This window comes from Stigmatopora argus, chromosome 18 (assembly GCF_051989625.1).
Source record: "Stigmatopora argus isolate UIUO_Sarg chromosome 18, RoL_Sarg_1.0, whole genome shotgun sequence".
Taxonomy (NCBI): domain Eukaryota; kingdom Metazoa; phylum Chordata; class Actinopteri; order Syngnathiformes; family Syngnathidae; genus Stigmatopora; species Stigmatopora argus.
In genome coordinates this window covers 11,752,735-11,769,271 of record NC_135404.1, presented here as the reverse complement: position 1 = coordinate 11,769,271, position 16,537 = coordinate 11,752,735, and the positions used below count along the sequence as shown (strand labels likewise).

At 53.7% G+C, this 16,537-nt stretch overlaps 1 protein-coding gene across 1 annotated transcript; it reads left to right on the top strand.

Annotated features, from left to right (window-relative positions):
• Positions 1-1,371: 1,371 nt before the first annotated feature.
• Positions 1,372-16,194, top strand: srcap (Snf2-related CREBBP activator protein). Its single transcript, XM_077626467.1, has 28 exons — positions 1,372-1,707; positions 1,819-2,014; positions 2,591-2,760; positions 2,873-2,969; positions 3,686-3,775; positions 3,918-4,097; positions 4,161-4,390; positions 5,143-5,320; positions 5,397-5,533; positions 5,678-5,847; positions 6,249-6,578; positions 6,658-6,844; positions 6,930-7,099; positions 7,212-7,399; positions 7,821-8,045; positions 8,183-8,341; positions 8,543-8,662; positions 8,750-9,067; positions 9,222-9,478; positions 9,567-9,883; positions 9,971-10,173; positions 10,245-10,414; positions 10,482-10,678; positions 10,750-10,864; positions 10,955-11,083; positions 11,241-11,417; positions 11,496-11,579; positions 11,693-16,194. Exons 1-28 carry the CDS (start codon positions 1,504-1,506, stop codon positions 15,374-15,376), a joined length of 8,682 nt encoding a protein of 2,893 aa, XP_077482593.1. The 5' UTR covers positions 1,372-1,503; the 3' UTR covers positions 15,377-16,194.
• Positions 16,195-16,537: the final 343 nt, after the last annotated feature.

Genomic DNA, 16,537 nt, shown 5'->3' with positions numbered 1-16,537 from the left:
ACCAGTCCGAGGCCTTAAACGCGGTCGGGACTTCAAACCCGACGGCCGGCGGCTTTGAAGAAAGCGCCGTGGACTTGGCGGGCCGCCACGACTCCCCCTTTGACGAGGAGGAGGAAGATAACGTTTCAGGACAGGTCAGCGAAGAAGATGGCAGCGAAGGAGAAGGCAGCGAAGAGGATGTCGAAACGGCAGGGAAAAACACCCCGAGCTCGACACGCAAGGTAAGCTTGATTTCTTGAGTTTAGCCGCAATTGACGGCCTGTGCTGCAAAAATACCTCAAAATGAGATGAACACATTGTAACGCAATTTATCATCGTTTGATGTTTTTCAGTGGCGAGCGGATGGGGTCTCGCCGTCCACCTCTTCCTCCTTCCTGGAACCTTCAGCCGGTAGCGATTGGGCCGGGTCCCCGCAAGATAAGTCGTCCCCTATCCGGGGGCCCCACGGCAAGTTCGTGTCTCCAACGTCCTTGGGGACCCTCGGCGGCTCCATGTTGTCGCCTTCCGATCATTCTACTCCGCAGCGGCAGCGTGGCGAGCGGCGCTCTGACATGGCCGAGTTAGCCAAACACGTAAGTGGATTAGACCAATACACATTACGAAAAACACGGCACTCAACATGGAACATATTCATAACCCCACTCGTTACATTACCGCCCTTGTTTTTAGCTAACGTGAACCCGAAGTTGTTTACCGACTTGTCTCGTAATCTTGCTCCTTTTTCACCGTACTTCATTTTTATCTTTGTTGTTGTAATTGCAATTTTTTGGGGCTAAACTTAGAAGACCCAGCTGTTTATTTTTGGGGCCATCATTTGAATAAAGGAGGGCAAAGACACTCCCAGTGCAGAAATACAAAAACAAGCACTCTGTAGTAGTTATAATAGTGTGTGAATAGGAACTACCGTATTTTCTCGCATATTAGCCGTATCTGCGTATAAGCCGCACCCTCAAAATGGTTGAATTTGACAATCTCTCTCGTATAAGGCGCTTCCTGATTCCCAATTTTCACCTTCATATTCATGGTTTTAATAGGGAGTACAAATGCGTTACTTTGAAGGGAAAATAGACGGAAAAATAAACTTAGTCTAGCGTTTATCTTTTCTCTATTTTAAAACAAATGACCGTATCGGCCACATTTTCTCGAGTTATGGCGTTCCATCTTTGTCACGTTGCAGTTCATTGCATGTCAAGTCATATTTGTGCGCATATAAGCCGTACGTACCCACGATTCAGTCATCATTTTTTTTTGCGATTTTCTTCATTTTTATGCAAACTCAAATTTTCTCGTGAGCTCGGTCACCCATTAAATCCAATTTGATAGTGAACGTCACGCTCGATGTTTTTCCACTTTGGCCAAACGCTTGCGGTCGTTCCGCAGGAGGCCGATATAGAGAACCGAAGCGGGGCACTGAAGCGAGAGGGCTACTGGTCTACCAAGCGCCTCAATCGACTGGTGGAGCCCCCCAAACCCAAAGTGCACTGGGACTACCTGTGCGAGGAGATGCAGTGGCTGTCCGCCGACTTCGCCCAGGAGAGGCGTTGGAAAAGGGGCGTGGCCAGGAAGGTGGTTCGGATGGTCATGCGTCACCACGAGGAAGTCAGACAAAAAGAGGAAAAGGCCAAGAGAGACGAGCATGCAAAAATCAGGAGGGTGGCGTCGTCCATTGCCAAGGAGGTCCGGGCTTTTTGGAGCAGCGTGGAGAAGGTATGAGATGTTCCCCCCAAAAGTTTCAACTCATTTAGAATTCCTCAGTGCAGTTTGTTTTGAATCTGGACTTTTGGCTCTCGGGTTTAAGACCTTTGCTGTCCCCCAAAGGTGGTTCAGTACAAGCAACAGTCTCGCCTGGAAGAAAAGAGGAAGAAGGCTCTGGACCTCCAGCTGGATTTCATTGTCGGTCAGACGGAGAAATACTCGGACCTCCTCAGCCAATCTCTGGCTCCCGCTAGCCGGACGGAATCCGTCCCATCTCCTACCAAGACATCGTCTGTGCCTTCCAATGCCGATGAAGAAGGTGAACAATGTTTTTTATTCCTGCAAAATATACATTTGCATTCATTTTGCTCAGTGCTTTAAAAAAAGGATTGTGGGAAAAACCTTGGAGTCTACTTTTTTTCTAGCTACATATCCTTTATTTTCCCACTGGTATTGTCATAGCCAAACACCACTTATACATGACAATTAAAAAAAAAGAGCTGTTCAATGTACCAGGCCTTTTTATCTTAATGTCTGAATGCTGGTAAATAATCTGGAGCTGACAGACAAAAGTGGCACAACAGGCCCAGGACCAGTTCTGGCCCTTCCTAGTAGAAGCTTAAAACTCACCCAACCTGTTTGAAACTGCCTCTGTCACTACACTATCCCTCAGACTTATTAACTTTTCCACGGGTTGCCCTAACTATGCCCACATCCAATCATTTGCTTGTTCCCTTTTGATTGTACATTCTCGCAGATTTTGTGTTCTGGCAATTTCGTTTCACTATAACTCCGATTGACCAAAAAGCATGGTGTCTCTGATGTCATATGTAAGATGTATCGTATGTTGTTTTTGCTCGGAGAACGTGACGGATTATTTCACGTCTTCGCGCAGATAGAGACTTCGAGCCTCCGTGCGAAGAGGACGACGACGAAGAGACCATCGAGGTGGAAGAGCAGCAGGATGGCAACGACGCCGAGAGCCGGCGAAGGGAGATTGAACTGCTCAAGGAGGAGAGCACGCTTCCCCTGGACCAGCTGCTCAGCACGCTCCAACAACCGCGGGTGCGATGCCCATCAGATAGATACTCTTGATTATTTAAAGTCGGGACACGGTGGGCTTTACGGGGCTGAGTGTTTGTTATCCTTTGACCAATCCATGATTGGTTTTGCACAGGAGTCCGTCCCGGATGAGGAATGCGCCCAGGAATCGTCATCGTCGTCCGAAGAGCAGGAAGAGGAAGATGGAGAGTTTGCCGCCAATGAGGAGGATGGTGAGATTTAACATATTAATGAGGTTCTATCGCTGTTTCCCAGTGGTCAGGTGTGCCGCGGGAAATTGCAAGAAGTCATCCAATGTAATATTCAGAGAGAAAAATGAACTATTGCAAGATTAAGATCAAACTGATCAACGTTAAATTATAGATTATAGTAGATTCAAATGGTGAAACAGTCATTTTGTTGCTTATTTTTGCTCTAATGTGAACCGCAAGTTGTTTGGGTTCCCTGGGCATCAACTTTTTCCCACGTAAAGCACATTTTTTTTCGTGTAAATTTAGGAGATTTAAGTCATACTTGGACAAAAGTCCAAATTATGCAATTATAAACAGGACTTATTTTTGCCGGAAGTTGTTCAGGGTCCGCAGACAGGTCTGTGAAAAATTTGATTTTGCAATAATTTTGGAGGTTTGTGTGATTCCTGTTAATATAGATGACATAGTTTTAAATTAAATTGAGATTTTTTTTCAATGCAAAAAAGTGTGCCATAGCTCAAAAAAGGTTGGGAAATAATGGGTTCTATTGTGGAGAATTTGTTCAATCTTATCCATGAATTTCAATCATGGCCCCATGATGGATCACCCACAAAATCTTTTTTTTCAATTAAAAAAACATGTTTGCGTTCAGAAGTTTTACATGTCACATTTATGAATGAATGAGATGCTTCATTTGGAGTAGTGTTCATATTTTTTTTTTCCTGTTTGGTTTTCAGCCGAAGATGAGGAGTACACCATCGCCGCCCAGGAGAAGGTGGAAGGAAATATGGATCATGCAGAAGAACTGGATGATTTAGCCAAAGAGGGTCTGTTGACTATTCTACTCTTTTTGCATTTTAAATGGCTACCTGACAAGTTGTATCTTTGTCAAAAAAGTTTGTAGGTATGATTTTAATATGTATAAAGTCGCCATTCACCATCTGATTTTCCACGCTTTGCCCTCCTCAGGAGACATGAGCATGGAGGAGCTCCTGGAAAAGTACAAAGGAGCGTACGCCTCCGACGTGGAGGAGGCCTCCGCCTCCGTCCCCGCCTCCAAGGCCAGCTCGGAATGGGAGGCGTCCGGCGACGAAGAAAACGACAGCGATGAAGAAGACAGTGACTTGGAAAGCAATACTTCCTCCTCAGGTTCTTAGCCAGAATCCGCTAACGGTGTGGTGGCCGTCCCCGGGCTAACCCAACGCATTTCAGCCTCTCCGAGGGAAAGCGACGAGGAGGAAAACAGCCAAAAGGATGGGAGCGAAGAGGAGGGGGAGGAGGAAGAGGAGGGTGCGGACGAAGGGATGGAGGTGTTGCTGAAGGAGGGAGGAGACCACAGCCCGTCTTCTTCGTCCGCCTCCAGGCCAAAGAAAGAGATCAGCCACATTGCGGCCACCGCGGAGAGCCTGCAACCCAAAGGCTACACGTTGGCCACCACCAAGGTCAGCTGCCTTTCTTTTACTCATCCAAACAAAAGGCAGGAAATGCCAGTTGGGCCACGCCCACCGTGCCTTGCGATTGCACCGGCCGACCGCAAGCACGTGGCGTTGCTTATCAGGGAAGGGCATTACCAATATAGTACAATACTATATTTTACATACAGATAATTGGAAGTAGAATGCCGAGAAAGCATTTTAAAAGTTACCCGTGAAATTTTCTTTGAAAAAAAAAAATACATATTTTGCATTAGAAAATGACACAACTAACTACCATTACATATAACAAAAAGTACATTCACTCCAACAGTTCTGGTATCACTTGACTCCGATACAGTAATACCTTGAGATCCGAGCTTGATGCGTTCCGGGACCAAGCTTGTATGTTAATTCACTCGTATCTCAAATCATTTTTTCCCACATAAAATAACCAAACACAAATTAATCCGTTCCCACCCTCTAAAAAAACACCCAAAAATAAGATATTACAATGGAAAAACATGTTTTAAATGGTTCTAATTCACCATCTTCACCGTTTCGTATTGCCGGTATCTCCGGGCAAAATTTGCTCGGAATTTTCCTTGTATCTCAAATTTCTCGTATGTCAAGGTATTACTAGAGATTTTGTCAAAGCCATTGAAGAAAGACCGACGCGGAACTCGGCTCGTAAAGATGGCCGGCTAATTGAAATGCTGCCCTAGCGTACCGATTGATGAAAGTGCAAATATTGACCGGAAGATCTCTTGCGTGTGATCCAGGTGAAAACGCCCATCCCCTTCCTGCTTCACGGCACCCTCCGAGAGTACCAGCACATCGGCCTGGACTGGTTGGTCACCATGTTTGAGAAGAAGCTCAACGGGATCCTGGCCGACGAAATGGGTTTGGGCAAGACCATCCAAACCATCGCCCTGCTCGCTCACCTCGCTTGTGAAAAAAGTAACCTTGACCTCGTCTGACCACGTCTTATTTTATTTCTTGACGATTTTCTGAGGATGTATATGGTTGAATGCAGATAACTGGGGCCCTCATCTCATCATCGTCCCTACCAGTGTGATGTTAAACTGGGAGATGGAGCTGAAGCGCTGGTGTCCAGGATTTAAAATCCTAACTTACTTTGGCAGCCAAAAAGAGAGAAAGCTAAAAAGACAGGTAACTTCATTCACAATGGAAAATATTGGTTTTGGGTCGAGAGCGGTAATTGAATCATCGAGTCCCTCCCACTTGACATGGATTGGACGTCTGAGAACCAGGGAAGCCCAGTTTGACAGTGAAAGGACTTTTCTTCTTTGTCAGGGTTGGACCAAGCCCAACGCCTTCCACGTTTGCATCACTTCGTACAAGCTAGTGCTGCAGGATCACCAGGCCTTCCGCCGCAAGTCTTGGCGTTACCTGATCCTGGACGAAGCGCAGAACATTAAGAACTTCAAGTCTCAACGTTGGCAGAGCCTGCTCAACTTTAACAGGTTTCTACTACAGCGTACACGAGAGAATGCGCATTAGTCACGTGGCCTTCAGCCATTTCCTCCCTGTTTGTGGACACCGTGACGATGACAAGGAGGCCTATTGTCCTTGATGTTATTGAATTTCCACGCAGACCAGTCGAGATGGACTTAAAATCTAGCATGAAGTAGAATCCAATTTGGTGGCTCCAGAACTGTTTGCTTAGATTGTTGTCGTTCTGTAAGTCTAGAGGTCTTTGGTTTTGGGCAATTAAGCTCATGACAGAAACTAGCAAACAACAAATGCTTTGTGACTTGCTAATTTATGGCTATGGCCCTGTTTGTTTCTGTTCATTTTTTTTAATGAAGCCCAAGTTAAAATGGAATGGCTGTACCTAACGGCCGTCTTTTCTTCTGGATGGCAGCCACCGGCGTCTGCTGTTGACGGGAACGCCTCTGCAGAACAGCCTGATGGAGCTGTGGTCGTTGATGCACTTCCTGATGCCGCACGTCTTCCAATCCCACCGCGAGTTCAAGGAGTGGTTCTCCAACCCGCTGACGGGCATGATCGAGGGCAGCCAGGAATACAACGAGGGCTTGGTCAAAAGGCTCCACAAGGTCCTGCGGCCCTTCCTGCTCAGGAGGATCAAGGCCGACGTGGAGAAGCAGATGCCCAAAAAATACGAGCACGTGGTGCGCTGCCGCCTCTCCAAGAGACAGCGCTTCCTCTACGACGACTTTATGGCGCAGGCCTCGTGAGTTGACTACGCTTGGAGGACTTTTTCCAATTCTGGCGACCTCTCATCTCCCTTCCGATCTTCTCGTTGCTCTTAGGACCAAGGAGACCCTGGCTAGCGGGCACTTCATGTCAGTCATCAACATCCTGATGCAGCTCCGGAAAGTCTGCAACCACCCCAACCTGTTTGACCCTCGACCCATCCAGTCGCCCTTTATCACCAAGCCCATTGTTTTCCGTACCGCCTCCCTGGTGCTGGACGCCCTGGAGGTGACCCCCATGAAGGTTGGCGTCCCATCGCCAGTGTTGATATTCCACCGGCACTCTGGATTTCCAGCTTCTTTTTGTTTTCTCCTCTTTTTGGCCACAGCGCTGTGACCTTTCCATGTTCGACCTGGTGGGTTTGGAAGGGCGCGTCTCCCGCTACCAGGCGGACGTCTTCGTACCCAAGCACAAGGTCAGCCGGCAGCTCATCGAGGAGATCGTTGAGTCTCCCGAACCGCTGCCAAGACCCCGAGCGATCCGCATGAAGGTCAACCGGTAAGTACCTAATCATGTTGCTGAGAAAAACGGCATAAAATTTGTCCAGCACCCCCACCGCCCTTGGGAAAATAAGCAGAACAGGGGAAAAAATAAATGAATGATGTTTCAGGATGGCGCACCCGCCTCCTAAAGGCGACACTCGCACGGTGGTGAGCAAAGCCAGCTCTTCGGTACCACCCGCCACTCAGACATCCAAACCTCCGAGCCCAGAAGTCGCAACGCCGCCGTCGGTCTCCGCGCCTGCACCTGTCCCCCCGCCTGCACCTGCACCCGTGCCCATCCCTGTTGTTCAACAAGGTATGTTTTTTACACCTTTGAAGACTTTCCGTGTCATCTATCTATCTAACACAACCATAAAAGAAACATTTTTTTTCTTATCTTAAAAAAAACACAATTTCATGTACAGTCGTACCTCTACTTACAAAATTATTCGGTTCTATAACTTGAAAATTTTGTAAGTAGAGCAGTACTTTATATGCAAATTCTCAAACTCCTTCCATGGTCGGCACACAACGACCAACTCAACCCACCGCTTCTTCCAAGCATAAGTTTAGGCAGACAACGGGTCAAAGAAACAATGGAGGGTTGTTGTGAGACAGCCAATGAGAGCCCTGTACAGTATAGCGAGGTTATAAAGTGACCTGCCAATTTCATACCTTGAGCCATTGGTAAGTGGATGTATTGTAAGACTGTAATGTGTTTTTTCTTCCTGTTCCAGTGGTGTGTTCAGTGACAACCGCACCCCCTCCCCGCACGGCCTTGCCCCCCGGTGCTCAAACGGCGGTGAGATCCAGCATTCCCAAGCATGTGCTGACGGTGCGCCCTCCTCCGCCTCCCCCCGCCTCGTGCACCACTGGCATTCCCGTTCACCCGCCCCCCAACCCCGGAAGCATCATGCCCCAAAGGGTTCTGCTGAGTCCAGACATGCAAGCAAGACTTCCCTGTAAGTCGTTGAATTTGTACCTGAAAATCTCAAACTGAGCGGTGGGCACCACCCGCTACGAAATCGGGTCACTTTGGTCTTCGTTTGGTTTTTTTAAACTGCTAATTTAAAGGATGACTTTCCTCTGTCTGTCCAAGCTGGCGAGGTGGTGAGCATCGCTCAGCTCGCCTCTTTGGCGGGGAGGCCCATATCATCTTGTCAGGGGAGCAAACCGGTCACGTTCCAGCTGCAGGGTAACAAACTGACCCTCTCGGGAGCGCCGATACGCCCGGCGCCGCCTCGACGTCCTGTTCAAGGTATGTTTTTTTGCCCTTGGTTCTGTCTTTTTGTTCCCTTTGGGGCCTGTATTTTACCAGGGACTGTACTATTTCATATTAAAAATCTCTTGGATTAGCCTTAAATTGTTCTTTTGCAGTATTATTTTTTAGTAGTAACCATTGTGACCCGCGTCTGATTTTGAAATAATCTGATTTACTGATCAATTTGACCCCATGCAGCCAATGTGATGCACCTGTTGTCCAGCGGGGGCCAGCATCATCTCATCAGTCAGCCCGCCCAGGTGACGGTTCAGAACCCAGGAGCGGCCCACCGACTACCTCTCGGTGCTTCAACTCAAGGTGTCAGGCTCCTACCAGTTTTTTCGAGGCTCCGGTTTACTGAGGTTTTTGAACTTATCCATTCCATTTGATTTGGTTTCTCCCCAGTGACCGCCTCCTCCGTGGTGAGCACTCCCGGCGTGGTGAAGATTGTCGTGCGTCAGGCAGCAGGCAAGGAGGGAAGCCCCGTGCCCACCCTGGCCGTGGCCCCGTCCCCCCGCGCGCCGTCCTCCCACCCCCACCCAAACGCCACCCCCGTCCGAAGCGTGGCCCCGCTGCAGGTCGCCCAGCGCACCCCCGGGCCCGCCACTGCCCACTACACTCTAGCCCCTCCTAGAATCCCCAGCTCCACCTCCAACCAAGCCCCGCCCCCCGTCCCAATTCTCAAAATCGTGCAGGCTCCTCCGCCTCGCACCGAGCAGCCAGGTGAGAGACCGGAAGTAGCTGCCTTTTGGGAAACTTTTAGGCTCATCTTTCTTCATCTCACCCGTTTTCCGCATTTTCCCCCCATCGTAGTTATTTGAATTCATTGTAAACGTCTTCATTCCCGCTGACCTAAGTCCGCTTTCGTCATCTTCAGCTCCGGCAGAGGCGACGGCGTCGTGTTCGACTTCCAAGCCGGCGGCTCACGAAGGCACCAGCAAAGACACCACCGTGACAATCCCCGCCTCCACCCCCAGCGCCGCCGCCACGGCAACCACCACGGCCACTGCCACTGCAACCGCCAGCACCAGTCAGACTCCAGCCGTAACGAAAGCCAAAGCCGGCCCTCCCGCCAAACTCCAGCCACCTGTCAAGATGAGGCCTCGTCCAATTCCCCGCTCTCCTTTTTACACGGTCAGTTCGGGCTCATTTAGACGTCATGTCATTCCGGGAATTCGTCTTTACAATACGAGAACTTTCGATCCCCTTTCCCGCCCGGCAGCCGTCCCTGGCGGAGGCCCTCAAGAAGCAACGTGACAGCAAACTAGACTTCATCTTCAGGGTCAACGAGCGTCACTCGGGGGCAAAGCCGGTCTACGGCAAAGAGGTTCTGGACTTCTTGACCTTCTTGCCCGGTCCGCGGCCGACGCCCGCCGCCCCGCGCGTCGCCGAGGCCGAGTGGGGGCGCTCGGGCCACGCCGGCTGTCTCGTATCGCAGTGGCGACACAGGCTCGACCTGTGGCGTCACAGTCGCCCGGCGGGGAAGGCCATTCACAGCATCGAAGAGAGGCTGACGCTGCTATCCGACATCGTGGATCGGTGAGTTTTGATTCGTCTTTCGACCGCAATATGGAAAACGGGTTTGAAGGTGGCATGGGTCTAAAAAAGTGCGCTCTTCACCCTCAGGTTCACATTTGCCATCCCGCCGGTGGAGGCCTCTCGTGTCACCATGCACTGCTGCCATCCTCCTCCCTCTCTGAGCCACCAGGAGGCGCTGTTCTCCTCGGCCCTGTCCACCCGTGTGGCGCCGCTGACGCGCAGCCTCCATCGCATCCAGTGCAGCATGCGGACCCAGTTCCCGGACCTCAGGCTGATCCAGTACGACTGCGGTAAGAAAAGCGGGACGGCGGCTGAGGTTTTTTTTTTGCGTGATTGAAAATGTAACGCCGACGCCATCCAGGAAAGTTACAAACGCTGCACCTGCTGTTACGAAACCTGAAGACGGGCGGCCATCGGGTGCTGATCTTCACGCAGATGACGCGCATGTTGGACATCCTGGAGCAGTTCCTCAACTATCACGGACACATCTACCTGCGGCTTGACGGAAGCACCCGAGTGGAGCAAAGACAGGTCGGTGGCGACGTCCGCCGGACGACTTTGTCGACGTGAGGCCCGACGGTCTGGTTTTCCCTTTCAGGCCCTGATGGAGCGCTTCAATGCCGATCGCCGGATATTCTGCTTCATTTTATCCACTCGAAGCGGAGGCGTGGGAGTCAATCTGACGGGCGCCGACACGGTGGTCTTCTACGACAGCGACTGGAACCCCACCATGGACGCTCAGGCCCAGGACCGCTGCCACCGTATCGGACAGACCAGAGACGTTCATATCTACAGGTACGCACACCGGTCGCGTGACACGGCAGAAACAACGGTGATCTTATGTATTTTTTTTTTTTTGCGATCAGGCTCATCAGCGAACGCACCGTGGAGGAAAACATTCTGAAGAAAGCCAACCAGAAGAGGATGCTGGGAGATATGGCCATTGAAGGAGGAAACTTCACCACCGCCTTCTTCAAGGAGGTACGAGACTCCACCCACGCGGCCAACGGTCGTCACTTCCGACGAGAGAGAACCTTGTAAAAGTTGCCTTTCTTGTCGTTGGTTCCTCAGCAAACCATCCGGGACCTTTTCGACGTCAACGAAAGCGAAAAGAAGGAGCCGGCCGCGGTGGAGGTGTCCGTGCCCCAAGTTGAGGACGAGGAAGCTAGCAATAAGCAGAGCACCACCATTCTGGAGCAGGTTAGTTTTTAATTTAGAGGTCGAACGATAGTAGCGCTACCTTCAGGATTGTTTCTGTCAAAGCAGTGTCGAACTTTGCCACTTTTGTGGAAGTAAAACCGCGTGGCGATCTGGGGGAAAGACTCGAACTTATCGGGAAGGTCTATCCGTCTCGCAGGCCCTCTGTCGAGCCGAGGACGAAGAGGACATCGTGGCCGCCTCTCAGGCCAAAGCCGAGCAGGTCGCGGAGCTGGCGGAGTTCAACGAGAACATTCCGCTTGACGACGCGGGCGAGCAGGAAGACGTGGAGGAGCTTTCCAAGGCGGAGCAGGAAATTGCGGCTCTGGTGGAACAGGTGAGTCATCTCGCCGGCAGCGAATATGTGCCGGTCGCGTGCAAAATGCTAACCCAATGTCACCTTTGACGTCTCCAGCTCACTCCCATCGAACGCTATGCCATGAACTTCCTGGAAGCCTCCTTAGAAGACGTCTGCAAAGAAGAACTGAAACAAGCCGAGGTAAGATTTCAGCAATTTCCTGCGAGCGGATGTCAAGTAGCCCATGGAAATATATCTTCGGTTAGGTCGTGACCAGTCGAGTAACTTTAAATGCGCTCCTTCTTTCTGTTCAGGAACAAGTGGAGGCCGCCAGAAAGGGCCTGGACCAGGCCAAAGAGGGAGGACTCAAGCTGCACGCATCCTCTGACGAAGACGATGTCAGGTCCGCCCAAGCTTCCGCCGAGGCCGCTCAGCCTGCTCCCGCCCGACGTGGACGCAAACCCAAGCCGAAAGACAAGGCCAAGGCGGCGCCCTCCACGAGGATCAGCGGCCGCCTGCGGGGGGCCTCGCCCGAAATGGAGCCCGAGGCCCCGCCTCCCCGAGAAGTGCCCGAAAGGGCCCGCGCCGGTCTGCGAGGACGCGCCGCCGCCGCCAAAGAGTCCGGCGCCCCGTCTGTCGCGGACCCGCCGAAGATCCCGCCAGCCGGAATTCAGGTTCAGGATCCCTCTGGATGTTCCAAAGACTCGTCGTCTCCTACCGGAGACCAGCGGGCCGTCAAACCTCAGGCCAGTGCGGCACCGGCGGCGGCGGCTTCTTCTCCTTCTCCCTCGACGTCACCCCCCGGTGCAGCAGAGACGGACAGCAAAACCCCCAAGAGAGGCAAAGAGGAGAGCCCCCGCCCAGCAGAGCGCCAAGCAAAAGATGAAGAAACTAAAGACCAAAGTGCCATGTCTCCACCCCCGACCAGCTGCCGCTCGCCACGCAAGCGCCAGTCGGCCGACGGGGAGGTCCTGAAGGGTCACGTGGAAGACTCCACCTCGGCCAAAGTCTTGCGAAAGCTCCCGGGTCGCCTCGTCACCGTCGTGGAAGAGAAGGAGCCCAGGAAGAAGAGGTGGCGAGGGGGCGGAGCGGGAGCTTCTTGGGAGGAGCCGTCCGTGGAGGAGAACTCCGGCGAGGACGGAACGAAAGACGCCCGGCCTCCGACTGGCGACGGCGCCTCCACGGACGCGGCGACCAAATCTTGTCAAGACCAAGACTCTGGGCCAAATCCAGCCGCCGGGAACTTTCAGCCCGTCAGAGCGTATCCTCCTTATTCCCCTCCCCACCTTTCCCCCGACATGCCGGTCCTGAGAAACCTCCCCGTCCGGCGAAGACTGGAAACGGAATCTCGGATGGCGGCTCAGCTGAGCGAGCAGCTGCAGCTTCTCCGCGGGAAGAATCAGCACAAGAAAAGCGAGAAGGAAAGCTCTCCCGCCTCCACCGAGGGCAACGCCAACTCCCCCGAGACGCCCACCAAGAGAAAGAGGGGCCGGCCCCCCAAGTGTCCTCTCAACGCGGCATCTCCTCCTCTTCCTCCTCTTCCTCCTCCTCCTCTTGCCACGCAACCCGTCTCGCCCGGCGAGGACGGAAGCCTTTCCCCAAAACGCAAGCGGGGACGCCCCCGCAAAGACTCTGCGTCGTCTCCGGACTTTGCTTTTGACGGGCAAAAACCCGCCAAAGAAAGTTCCGGTGAATCCAATCCCGATGTCGGCGAGGACCCATCGACGTCCGAGGACAAGACGACGCCTCGGGACCGTTTGCCCGCCAAAACCGAAGGAACGGACTCCTCAAAGCCGGCAGAGTCCGAAGTGGCGACGGCGAACCCGAACCAAATCTCCTACCCCATATCAAATGAAGATACGGCAGAACCTCGGGTGGCCTCCCCCAACCCCCTCACCTCCTTCTCGTCTTCCCAGCAGGTTCCTACCGCGCTCAACTCGGAACCTTCATCTCAACCCGTGGGCTCTTTCTCGCCACCTCCTCCAGCACCAGATCTTTCACGACCGTCTGAGGCATCCGCAGAGCGGCACTCTGGCAGATCCGCTATCGGCGCCCCATCGGCCGACGGCTCGCCGTCTCCGCCCGCGTCAGAAAAGGACGGAAAAGACCAGATCGGAGAGTTGCCCGTAGAACCGAGCGCCGCTTCTCCTCTGCCGACCAACACGACGCCATCGATGGAAGCTCCTTCTAAAAAGAGCGATCCGGTCAAGTCCGAGCCGGTCCCGCCGGACACGGCAAAACGCCAAACGTCTTCCCTTGCCTTCACGACGACACCCGGCGACCCCTCAAAATCCGCCGCCTTCTCCGAAGAGCAAACTGGTGTCGCCTCCCCCAACGACGTTCCCCAACCAGTCACTCCATCTTCTAGCACGAGCCACAGCTCACCCGCAGAAGCGCCCAAGACGAAGAGCTCGTCTCGAACCGTAGAAAACGCCAGCGAAGCCTCCCCGAAAGAATCCAAAAAGACGCCCGCGACCCTGACGTCGAACCCACGCCCATCCGAAGAGGAGGCGGACCGCACCAACCACACGGAAGCGGACAAAGTCGAGATGGACCAGGACGCGCACTCGGACACCAAACGAAGAAAGGTGGAGATTTCTGCGGAGAAGAAAGAAAAGCCGTCGGCAAAGTGCGACTCCCGTCCCGAGTGGGACATCAAGCCGCCGGCGGAGGAGACCCCAACGCGGAAAAGATCCCTCAGCCGCCAGAGCAGCCAGGACTCGGCCCGTTCGTCGTCGCCCTCGTCCGGGTGCTCCACGTCCACCCTCACTCGCCACGCCCACCACAAGAGGACCTACGAAAACCGCCATCCTACCAAGAAACGGCGAGTGGACGTCACCTCGGGAGAGGCCACGGCGGAGGGCAAGCCGGACGAGGACGGCCGGCAGAAGGTGCGGAGCTCCGCTTCGGGGTCTTCCTCGTCCTCCTGCGACTCGGACAATGACAAGAGGGGGAAGTCGCGCGGCTCGCGGGGCCGGTCGCGAGACCCCGACCGAAGCCAAGACCCGGTCCGGGAGCCGGGCGGCCGACGTCGGGGAAAGAAGCACGCGCCGGGCTCCGACGCCAACGCGTCGACCGGCGGCGACTCCGGCAGCGACTCGTCGTCCGCCAGAATGGGCAGGGTGGCGGCGGGCTCTTCTCCATCCCCCGGCGGCCACACGCCTCCGAGACCCCCCGAGCCCGAAGTCCTGGGAAAGCGCTGCTCGGCGCTAAACGCGGCGGCCAAGCTCCTCGCCATGAAAGGGAGGGTGGACACCCCCGGTCACACGCCCCGCAAGGACTCCGCGGCTAAAACCGCAGCCAACGCTGCCGCCGGCGCCGCCGCTCCTGACGCCAAACCTCAGAGTAAAAAGCTCCCGCTCTCTCCTCCCAACAATTCTGTCGGCAAAACGAAAGTCGAGCGTAAACCCTCGTCGGCCCTCAAGGACAGTCGCCCCGCGTCTCGTTCCACCAGGCAGTGCCCCGGTTCCCTGGTGCCCCCCCTGGTGGGACCCGAGTACAAGCGGTGCAAATCTGAGGGGGCAAAGGCGAAGGAGGCGGCTCGGGGCGACGGCGAGGCGCAACGCCCGGAGGACGGCGGGAACGACTTAGGCGCCGGTGGGGGGACGGGGGGCGGGAAGGTGGACGGCGGGGGCGACTTGGGCACGGACCGAAAGCCCGCCCGCGGCAGCCGGAGTCGAAGCAGCAGCGACAGCAGCCGGCGGGCCCACAGCGTCAGCTCTCAGAACGCCGAACGCAAGGGGGCCGGCTCTCGCGCCGCCTCCTCGGGCAGCGATCGAGACCGCAGCGCCGAGCGGGGCGGCAAGACCCGCAAAGGCCCCCGCGGGGCCCACAGGCCCATCCAAGAGTCGGCGGTGGCGGCGGCGACGACGCCCGGAGCCGAGGGCACGGCCAACCGCGTCTTGAGGAGCGTGGCGGCGGCGGCGGCCGTCCAGGCCCGCTCCCCGGCGGCCAGCACGCGCTCCTCGGCCAACCAGCAACGCCACAACAAGACATGAAGCGCCCCAACGTGAGCTGTCCTATCGTAGCGCCCGGACCTTCGGGGTCAGCGCACCCCGAGGACCCCCCCGGCACCTTACTTAACACGTGCAGCCGACCGGGGGGGGCCGGACCGGCTGGAAGAGATCGGCGTGAGAGCAGGCTGGGCGGCGGTGAGCGGGCGGACCGAAATCCTTTCCGGAGTCGGTCTGGGCAAGATGGCTGCTAGCGGGAGCTTCTTTGCTTTCTCTCGGTTCTTCTCATTTGCACACCTCACCCCCTTTTTAATTTTTTTTTTTTCATCCGCTCGTCACATCACGGCCAGGCCACGCCACGCCACGCGGTCCCGCCGGCCCCCGAGACCGACTTAGCGTCACGTTACCAGTGCCTCTTGAAAGGGTTCGGACCTGACCTTGCCTTGTGAAGCACTTGATTCCACAATGGCGAGCTTCCCTTCAGTCTCGCCAATGAAAAGTGCCCCCCCCCTTCCTCTCCCCTCCCCTGCCCATCAACACTACCACCCCAAAAGGAAAAAAAAAATGAAAAGAACTCACTGATTTTGTGCTACCAAATTGTTTTACTCGTCACGTCTGTAAAATATTAACAGGGACAGAAGTGGAGCAGCCATGAATTTAATTTGGGTGCGGGATTGATTTGGGGGGAGCTGGCGGCTCATCCCTTTCTGGTGATGGTCTTTTTTTTGTTTGTTTGCCCCCTCCTCATCCTCCTCCTACGGCCCATCTATTTGTTGCATTCCTTCAATCCCTTGTAATAATTCCACGTTGTTTTACTTGAACAATTAAGACAATTACTATTGAATAAAAAGAGCTAAAAATTACTTTGGCTTTAAATGACGTATTTGCTTAGAATTTACAAGCCGTGAGATTTAAATTAGTGGAACATCTTACGAAACATGATTTCAGGGTTCTAATGCAATCTTATGTGCTCGTTACAAATAGTTGATTTTAATTTGTATGCCATTTATTTATAATGTAGTTTTTTTTGCCCCCTTAATTTGTTTTGGGTTTTTCTCTTATGAACCCATTGTCAATGGAAGATGAGCCTTCAGTCCTCCCAGTTTAAATTTATTGGATGTCTGCAGTGAGTTAAATACTGTGAAGTGGACTGTTAACCAGGCTATTTCTCTTTTTACTGATTTGATTTTAACTTTTATTACAGGC